Consider the following 9994-nt stretch of genomic DNA (forward strand, 5'->3'; position numbering starts at 1 on the left):
AAGAAACAAATAATAATGCTTCACGTGTAAAACCTAACCAAGATTGTTGAAATTACATAGTTTATATTGAAATGTTATTTTGAGGGATTCATAAGTCTACAGACTGCTGAATATTCCCTTGTCAGTGGTTGCTATAGAGCGCTTGATAGTTAGGGCAAACTGCCATGACGTATCTATGCCAGCGGACGAGGAAACAAGCACAGCCTTGAATCCAGAATTTTCTCTTTCAAACTTGCAAATACTTGCACATCACTATCCAAACCTGTGCAATGGAAAACCTTTAACTTTGATGCTCTAAGCAGTGAAATGTCTATGTCAACATCCACTTTTTCTAGGCCTTTAAGCCAAACAACTAAAAGAAGGGATCCTGATTTACCGAACAAAAAAGCAAAGCTTGACCTTTATAACTTTCTGTAGGTCATCATAGCACCAGTTTCTTTTTTTAAACACTTCATTAAAACTCTTTAATTATCTTCTCTCTCTAGGGCACTGCCACAATCACAACTGCTGCTAATAAAAATTCAAGTGAGATTGAGTAACCAACCCCCTGTTCCAGATACAGAACACCGTCTCTCTAAACAGACTGTTATGTCACCAATTTGGTGGACAAAACGTCTGTAGAAACAGGGGTTTGATTTAGCCCACCTTCGGAAATGGAAGTTTCCAAAACAAGAGATTCAAAGCAAAGTGTACAGTTCCCATAAAGTTAAACATGCATGCACAAAGAAGTAGACATACATTTTATTTACTCGTTCTGTACATTATGGATAATACCAGCACGGGTGTTAACCATGGGAAATATTATTAACACATGTAAATGATGTAAGAAAATAAAAGGCACAAAGTTTCATTTTGGACCAATGAGAGCACATGGATATTTCGCAATGTGAAAAATAACACGGTAATACTGTTAAAGCCTTACAAAATAAAGTACACAGTTGAAATCTTAAATTATTTGATTAAATCTAAAATATAAGGGTTGGTCTATTGCTTAACATGAATGTTTAATCTTATTTGATGCTGGAGAAGGAAACCACACAACAGAGGAATTCATTTCAAAGGAAAATCAACAGGCAAAAAAGACGTCATAAAGCAGCATTTAACCTAAGAGGAAATAACCTCTCGGCCAGGAGGTCATGCACATAGGCCACCAGCAGGTTTTTTACATCCCTTTTTAGAAAATGTCACCTCCATTCAAAGATTTCACACCGTTTTATTTAAACACACAGTAAATGCTTTGATTTAACAGCTGGCAAAAATAAAAAAAATAAAGAAATGGATGGAAAAAAATAAAGTTGGTCTTTTGTGTGTGTAATTCTTTACTGAACATAATGCAGAAACTAAGTATCTAGACTTTGTGATGTACAGTAACTGTCAAGAAATAGAGACACCCAGACTTTACTGCCATGAGAATGACACAAAGATGGGGTAGAGTCAGACACTAAATCCAGTTCTCAAGAGATCAGCTCATGATAGCACAGGGGATATTTCCAGCTTGTCCAATGGTACAGAAAGGGGTTTGTTTTCCATCTAACCCTCTCACATCATAAAGGCATCACATCTGGATGCTCCACAGACAAGCCCTTTACCATTTAAAAGTTAAATTCTGTGATAGTCTAGCCACAACCATCTAGCTACACTATTACTGCAATTTACTTCAAGTTATAGCACATATAAAACGGCTACAGTAGACTAATCCCACATTCTACTCGTTGAGAAAAAGACCTGCAAATCTGTTTTTAAAGTTCAATCAGAAGTGATGTAGTTGTTTCTAGTCTAAGGACCCGTCACTGAAATACTCCACCCTTATTCAGATCAGGCCTGTTACCAAGTTTCAGACCACTATTACTGTATTATGCTCAACTGCAACAAGACAAAAAAATGTGAATAATGTATGTTACCAAACAGTTGGCAATTAAACCAGAAGGTACGATCTACAGTTCCAGACCCTCTGAAGAATTCCACTTCCCTTTAACATAAACATATTTAGCCTGCAAAAGTCAAAGCTAAAGGCAGAAAACTATTTGGGGCTCATCTCACGTCGGCACAGGTACTGATGGCATTAAAATAAAAGAACAATAAGGGCAGACACAAAAATACTGATTCTCCTGTAACCGGGTGAGGGGATTCAGAACCCACTGATTTCGGAGCTGTAAACAGTCAGAAGCCGCACAAATGGTTTGCTCGAGTCCCAAGGCAGGCAAGCGCAATACCGATGGTGACTTGATGGGACAGCCAGCAAGTCGGTAGGGTGTGGACAGAGCAAGGCCCAGATCATTCGCTCTCATCTGGATTTTGGGGGTCCAATATTTTCACATGGGTGAAGGGAAATAAACCTCTCCGTCCGTTTACTTCACCTTCCCACTGACCGCTGATGTTCATCCTAGTCACTTTCACAATGTCTCCCACCTATGAGATGGTAAGAAAACAAACAATGTTGAGTAAAACAAATACCAAAATTCTTCAGAATTTAAAAAAGCATTGTGGGTGCACATTTAGTCTTTCAACAGAAATGGCAAAAGACATTTAACTCTTCCCCCGCCATTGACGAGTTATCCCATCAATCCGCAATACCGCTATTATCCAGGTGGCGCACTTCCGCAACTTATAAAACCTGGAAGTATCGCCCTAGGGCAAACAGCTGAGCTAAGTTTTGAGGATCATTCTGCAACTGATCTTTATCAAAAGTCCTTTACAAAAATTTAATTATTTCAGTTTTTTGCTAAAAAAATGTTTTGTTTTTAAAGAACCTACCCATATTTGAGAGGTGATAAAAAGAGAAATAATAAAATTAAGATGAAACTGTTTTTTTTTGTTTGAAAGCAGATGGTCTGTCATTTCATTTAATATATAGCAGGGTTTCCCGCAGCACATTTCAGTTCAGGCGGCCCACCTAAGCTTGGAAACCCTACAGTCTCAACTAGGTCGTCAAAAAAAAAAAAAAAAAAAAAACATTTCGCTGCACGAAAGGCAATCAAGTGCATCTCGGAGAATTCACACCGCGAGCGGGGACGTGCGCCACACGGCCGAAATAAGAAAGACGTGGTTCGTCATGTCTGGAGGATAGCCAGTTGATAAAACGCGTGTCGGTGAGAACTGTAAGTGGACTTATGTTTTGGGGTTATTTAAGCCTGTTATTGTATTAGTCTATAGTTCTTGAAAATTTAAAGTAAGTTAGCTGGCGATTTTGTTGTTTGAGCAACCTGCCAGCTAGGTTTCACGTGACGGTTGATTAGATATAATTATTGAGCGCTCTTGCTCACTTTAGTTATGTGCATTATTTACATCCTACAGTAGTTACACTCCTTTAAGATAATGCAATTAATAGTGGGAAATAATCAGTTTTTACCATTTTTTACCAACGTTCGCCTGACGTTCTACAACATCTGCTTTAGTTTTTAGTGTTTATTAACCCTTTACTTCATCACGCAGCTATTCCCATTAGAGGTATCTGTTAAAAACATTTAATTCATTAATAATCTAGTATGTGTTCATTTTCTGTCATAGTTTCTTCAAAATTAAGTTTTATTTGAGTGTTTTAAATAACAATATTTAAATTTTCATCATGACGCATACGCCCCGCCCCTTTGATTGTCACGCCTCTGCCCTGCCCACTCGCCCATCCCTACCACCTTAACTAACAAATTTTCTGCGGGAAACCCTGTATAGTATGTTTATATATTTAAAGAAGAGCATTTTCTGGGAGGCATTAAACTTTGTGAAAATCATGAAAAATGCTGGCAGGGAAAGAGTTAATTGATCCCTAACATATGAAAATGAGGGAAAATCAAAAATGTGCATTAAAAGGGATATATATGTATAATGTTCTCCTTTTTAGGTCCAAATGTGTAGTGAAAGTAAAACTATTTGGATAGGAAAACACATTCAGGAAAATCAAGTATTACAAAACTTTTAAATACTTTCAGTTTAAGGCATACACAAACAGCAAACAATGCAAAATAAAAGAAACAAGGCTAGATAAGAAACCAACTTGGCATTTGATCCAATATTTGAGTTTCTCCGACTGTTGCTTCTAGCTGAATCAATGGGCACATTTACGGGGTGACTAAGACATAGGTTAGGTAATTGTTTTTACAAATGAACAAGGCCTTGCATGTAGACACAGATGAAGGAGTGTTGGAACTTGCCAGATGGGATGACTTTACGCATGAAATTCCATTCTAGACCCTGAACAAACCAATTCATATTAGGAAGGGCACTGTTTTGAAGAACAAATGTGTGTTTTTTAATGTATAATTCAAAGTTATCTTAAAAGAACCATAAAAGGAGAAGCGAAAGTGTCTGTGATTATTAAGTATTTGTCATTATCCAGTGTCACTTCAATGCATAAAACATTAATTTTTTAATGAGGATTTTGCAACTGTTTCAAGAGAGGTGGTGCCCCTGAAGGAACTTACTTCACAGTCACCTTAAAAACATGCAGGAAGTAATAAACTTTTATTTGACAGCCATGTATAACATCTATTCTGACATGCATACACTCACCAAGTTCAAAATTGAGCATTTTTTCTTTATTACTCATTCCCATGCATTTTTGCAACTGAATAGAGTTCATAGGTTTGCTTTAAGTAAAGTCCCTTAGGAATGTAGAAGTAAGCAGTATGGACATGAGCTGACGTGCGTCATCAGTAGAAAATATTTGTCATTATATATATGCACTATCAGCACCATCTGACCATATGTAAAGAACAGAAATGCAGTGCACTTCATGACTAAAATCTTATGAACTCAAATAATGATTTATTAGGCATCGAGAGCAGCCAGTGCAAATTAACCTAGCCAGCAAAAGAGCTACACATTTGCCTTGTGCACTAGCAAATGAATACAATAAAAGGAACAAAATATGCACCTCTTTAAATACCACGTCAACCAAATATTAAGAATTCAGACATTCAAGATAACTGTTCTGCTTGAGCAGCCAACCAGCAACAAGAACAACTTAGTTTTTAAGTTGGTAAAGAGACATTTCATCATGTCTTTTGCCATTATTAATTGGTAAAGTATACATCTCAAAATCAAAGATCAAAATAAAGGACCTACCTCCAGTGCAAGAGCAGTCTTGTCATATGCACAGGGTACCCTTTTCTGGATAGCCTTTGCCATTACTGGTCCATTCTGCATGGAAGGCAGCGGGTTGATGACAGCGCCGGGTGTGACAGGCGGAAGAGGCGATGGAGTCTGAGGCTGGGCATAGGCGTGTGCTGGCTCAGGGATACCATAGCTATTCGAATTGCGTGAACCATGGACCGAATGACCAGGGTGAGGCGAACCCCTTACCAGCTTTTCTACATAGGGAACAGGAATCATCCCGGATCTGCCTTCTTTGTTCTTGGCACTCCACCATTGCTCTTCGGGTTTGTCTAGAATAATCAGGATTTCACCCTTCTTGAAGGGAAGGTCTTCGGCATCACTACCAGTGAAGTCATAAAGAGTCCGCACATACTCCAGGTTCTCATCTCCGATTCCTCCGGCCGTTTGAATAGGACCACTGTTCAGAGTACTGGAGTACCTGTTGTATAAAGTTCAAACAAATATATAATAAAAAATATTGAACATTAATGGAAATGCTTACATGCATTTTACTAGCCCAATGATTTTCTTAATACTACTGAATCCACCACTTAACATGCACTTTCACAAGACCAGTTAACTTCCTGATCTTTCATGGAAATGGCTGAATTTCTGTGTAATGCAAATACAGGAAGTTCATCAAGATGAATTACATTATAGTTTACCTGACCAGTCAAGACAGTATCTTAGGCATGCAAGTATACATGTGATCCAAAACCAGCAATAGGAAACGGAAATGGACATAACCTCACAATTTGAAGAGGACAAGTATGTGGATTAATGTAGTGTCAAACTATTTAGATCACTTACCTTGGTGCAGGCTCTATCAAGGTGGTCGTATCCAGATAATGTATTTTATAAAACTCCAAAAGGGCAGGTAGATTATCAAACTCTTGATCGCCTATCTTGAATCTCTTGCTTGGCAAAGAGTTAATTATATAGTGAGACACTTTTGAGTTTTCGGACACCGACAGCACAAAATCACCAGGACAGGTGGACGAATCTCGAACCAAAAACATCCCGTGTCTCTGTCCCTGTAATCTATTCTGCGCCTCCTGTCTCGAGACCTGGCCGAAATACCAGCTGGCTCGGTCCGAGGAGTCGAACCGTGCAGACGACATGTTTGTTCTGCAATAAATATACCCGCACTAATAAGAAATAATGCTTTAAAGTAAATAACAAGTGATAAATTAAATCGTCGAATATATATATTATTCTTCAAGCTGGCAAAGGTTTTTGAACTTGTCAAATCCACGGCAAATCGTTTTACTGAACTGCAACCTGACGTCTCACCAGACAGGCTGCGACTGGCGTCAACCAACTTTGATGCATCGCTAAAATTTTCCGCCGACACAAGAACCAAGGCAGGTTTAGAAGCGGTTAAACAACTAAAAAATCAGCTACAATCACATAAAACGCGAATTTTAAGTTAAAGTTCCCCTTTCTTTTCACTCTTCCGTGCTAGCTGCAGCTTATGAAACAATATAGCGCGTTAGCCAGCTAGCCGTCTCTAGTAACCGTCCGCTCAAGATGCTAAAAATATCGCCATATTAAGATAATAAATCGCTCTGCATGACGATTTTAGGCGACATATGGTAGATGCGTCCTCGTCCCTCTGTTACACAAAGCACGGAGGAGTTTTGCCTCTTATTTAGACTCCCAACAGACTTCGAATGCTGTAACAAAAATGGCGGCCCGCAACACGTCTTCACACAAAACGAACTGAAGTGAATAGTGAAAAATCTCACAACACGAAAGTTTTCCGCTTCATACGCAGGTCTCCTTTATTACGCACGACTTCACGGCTCGATAGGGTGACCGAAAAGAGTTCTGTTTATCCTTGTATTTTCTTTCTCTGTGTTGGTGTGAAAGCTACTTCGGCTCCCCACACCGTCCGAGAAATGGCGTCTGGAGGGCGGATCTGCGCGCGCTCCCGGTCTGCCTGATCACCCGTCACGAACGCCTTGAGCGTCTTTTACTAAAAAGGAAGAATAAACCGAGTGGCGCGCAAAGGCGCGGCATTTTAAATGTTCTGAAGCGTAAAAACTTTATGCAGGAGATTATTTTGGGGGCCAGGGTGAGTATTATTGTGAACGTTTAATGGTAATTTAACTGTTTGCTCGTTTCACATCACACGTGTGTTTTGTATGTCAAGTAAGTTCCCCCACACTACTAACTATGTCCACAACTAAAAGCATTGGCTGCGTTCAGAGAGTTTTAGCAGAGATTGAACCCCAAATACTGCACTTTACTGCCACCTATTACTAGTATAGATTATCAACACTACACCAATTTATGCATTCCCTACTGAAAAATCCAGCTAAGACCAGCATAAGCTGATAGCTGGTTTAAGGTGGCAGTAGCTGGTCTGAGCTGGTCCTCCCAGCCTGGCAAAGCTGGTGAAGGTGGGTGAGCTGGTCTTTAAGCCTGACCAGCAAAGTCCAGCTAGACCAGCTTAAAATGTGACCAAAACACAACTAGACCAGCTTGCTACACCAGCAATACCAGCTAAAACCAAGCTGGGAGACCGGCTAAAACCAGCTTATGCTGGTCTTAGCTGGATTTTTCAGCAGGGTTTCCTCGCTCATGGGTTAATGGAATTTAAAACTCACAGATGAAAGGATCTCAAATGTCTGCAAAAATATACCTGACTTGCAATTCATTGGCCTAAACATACAGCTTTTGAAAGCTGCTATGATAAGGACGTAATGCTTATGCTTTCCACATCAGTCACACTACAACTGCGAGTATTACGTTACATCTTGTATTTTATATTTGTATAGCCCTTTTGGCTTTTTAACATGAACTAAAGAGTGACGTAATTTCAAAGAGTGTTGCATTATTTTTTATTATTATGTAATCTACTAAAATTAAATTCATTACCATTAAATAATGCAGATTTTATATATAATAATATTGTTTTAATAATGTATAGCATCCGTTATTTGTTTAAGACAGATCACCCCAAACTAACTGAATCAGTTTACTTTATTCTACCTATATATTCAACCCACACTGGGTCCCATGATCCCACCCTCCATTCAAATCGCCATCCAAAGTCACGCTTCTTTCAAAACACACAAACAAGCAAAGATCAGACGGTCACATCTTATGTCTCATTCACCAGTGACAAAACTTTGCAGTACAAAGTGAATAACATTACCAACATTAACGACTGGTTTACATCAGAATTAGTGAAAGCACTCTTTCGGTTGTGTAGACGCAGTAACTATATTGTTGCGCTAATCCATAAACGAACACAAATTTCATAATGTTTCATCAAAGTAGAATTTCTGAATCCATCTCAATACAAACATATCGCATACCTACCTTACCAAAATAAACAGTGCAACGACCCTTTTAGACCCTTTGCCTCCTGCAGCTGTTTACATCACGTGGTAAGCAGTAAAGTTTTCTATTTTAATTTGGGTTTTTGCTCTTTGCAGATCCAGGCAGTATTTGCTGTTGTTGTTGTTATAAAACATGTCTTTCGTTTTGTGGCTCCTGTGCAGGTTGTCAATTCAGCAGAAAAGTTTGCCATTCTCCCTCTGTTTACAGACATGAGGTGAGGGCACGTAAACGCGTTGATAACGTATGGTGTCTGCGTGACTAGTTCTAATGGTTTCCATTAAAATACCAATAGGAACCATTAGCTTTTACCATTAAAACCACTACACTGTAGTGTGTTTTGGGCCATATTCCATTAGAACCAATACATATTCCATTAGAACCAATACATAGAACCAATACATACCATTAGAGACCAACAAAAACCAATGAACTGTAATGTGTTTTGGGCCATACTCCATTAGAACCAATAAAATTCCCAATAAAACCAATAACCATGGGTTTGGTTTCTGGCAAATTAATCATCTTTGGCTTGCTCACTGTTTACATTGCTAAAATTATGCTTTGGTTCAGGGTTTTATACTCTATTAGTTCTAAAATGCCAGCCAAGAAATCAGCTAAAGCACAAATTTTGTGTAAATAAAGTTTTATTTTCACTGTTTACAGTTTTTAATAGCATTTCTAGCGAGAAATCATTATTGTGGTTTTCAAATTAGTGATCTTAAAGGTCAGGGCTCAACATAAAGGACTGAAAAGTTGGGAGCCTTTGTTCAAACATGTCTGTTGTATATGTATACAATTATATTTGACTTTTAATTATTATTTTAAATATGTGACAGACACTGAAATTTTTTATTGGGGCCAGTGAAAATTTTGGCAGGGCAAGTGAAAACCTGAACCAGACCAGGCCAGTATCATTTTTTTTTTTGCGTTGAGCCCTGAAGGTGCTCTCTGTTTTTATTTCAGACTTTACGCTGCCTACAGTATGAAGGCTGTCCAAATGCGTTTCCCAGCTGCCTTTGTGCCGCCGATATCATTAGGTGTGTTTGAGTTTATGTCTCGCTTCGCCAATCCTTTGAAGTTTGCTTTTTGCAGTCGAGGGATGAGTTTAGCCGTCAAGTTGGACACCTGCTGCTTGCCATGGTGACGTGTGCACAGTGTTTTCTTTATTTTTATCGTAAATGAAGTGAATTAGATTGTGACTTTGCCAAAGAACAAACCTTTTAATAAAAGTTGCATCCAGAAACCCTTTATATGTAATATTTTAGTTGCTGTTTGTATGCCTGAAACATACAACGCTTAAAAGCTGCTAGTAACAGCGATTGTAATACATTTCCACATCAGTCACACTACAACTATGGGAATAACGTAACAGCTTGTATTTTATATTTATATAGCATTTTGGCTTTTTTAATATTAGGTAAAGAGTGATGTAATTGCCAAGAAGAATCGTGTCCCTACTGAAAAATCCAGCTAAGACCAGCATACTGGTTTAAGGTGAGTCAGCTGGTCTTCCAGCCTGATCAGCTAAGTCCAGCTAGACCAGCTTGCTACA

At 38.7% G+C, this 9994-nt stretch overlaps 1 protein-coding gene across 1 annotated transcript; it reads right to left on the reverse strand.

Annotated features, from left to right (window-relative positions):
• Positions 1-725: 725 nt before the first annotated feature.
• On the reverse strand, positions 726-7091 carry crkl (v-crk avian sarcoma virus CT10 oncogene homolog-like). Its single transcript, XM_055180436.2, has 3 exons — positions 5902-7091; positions 5062-5530; positions 726-2409 (listed from the first exon to the last, which is right to left on the reverse strand). The coding sequence occupies exons 1-3, from the start codon at positions 6210-6212 to the stop codon at positions 2275-2277; spliced, it is 915 nt and encodes a 304-aa protein (XP_055036411.1). The 5' UTR covers positions 6213-7091; the 3' UTR covers positions 726-2274.
• Positions 7092-9994: the final 2903 nt, after the last annotated feature.

This window comes from Misgurnus anguillicaudatus, chromosome 9 (assembly GCF_027580225.2).
Source record: "Misgurnus anguillicaudatus chromosome 9, ASM2758022v2, whole genome shotgun sequence".
In the NCBI taxonomy this organism is placed as follows: domain Eukaryota; kingdom Metazoa; phylum Chordata; class Actinopteri; order Cypriniformes; family Cobitidae; genus Misgurnus; species Misgurnus anguillicaudatus.

Coding starts and splice junctions, on each gene's coding strand:
- crkl (XM_055180436.2), bottom strand. CDS start 6,212: ATGTCGTCTGCACGGTTCGACTCCTCGGACCGAGCCAGCTGGTATTTC. Junction 5,531..5,901: donor TTGATAGAGCCTGCACCAAG/GTAAGTGATCTA, acceptor TTTATACAACAG/GTACTCCAGTACTCTGAACA. Junction 2,410..5,061: donor AGACTGCTCTTGCACTGGAG/GTAGGTCCTTTA, acceptor ACCATCTCATAG/GTGGGAGACATTGTGAAAGT.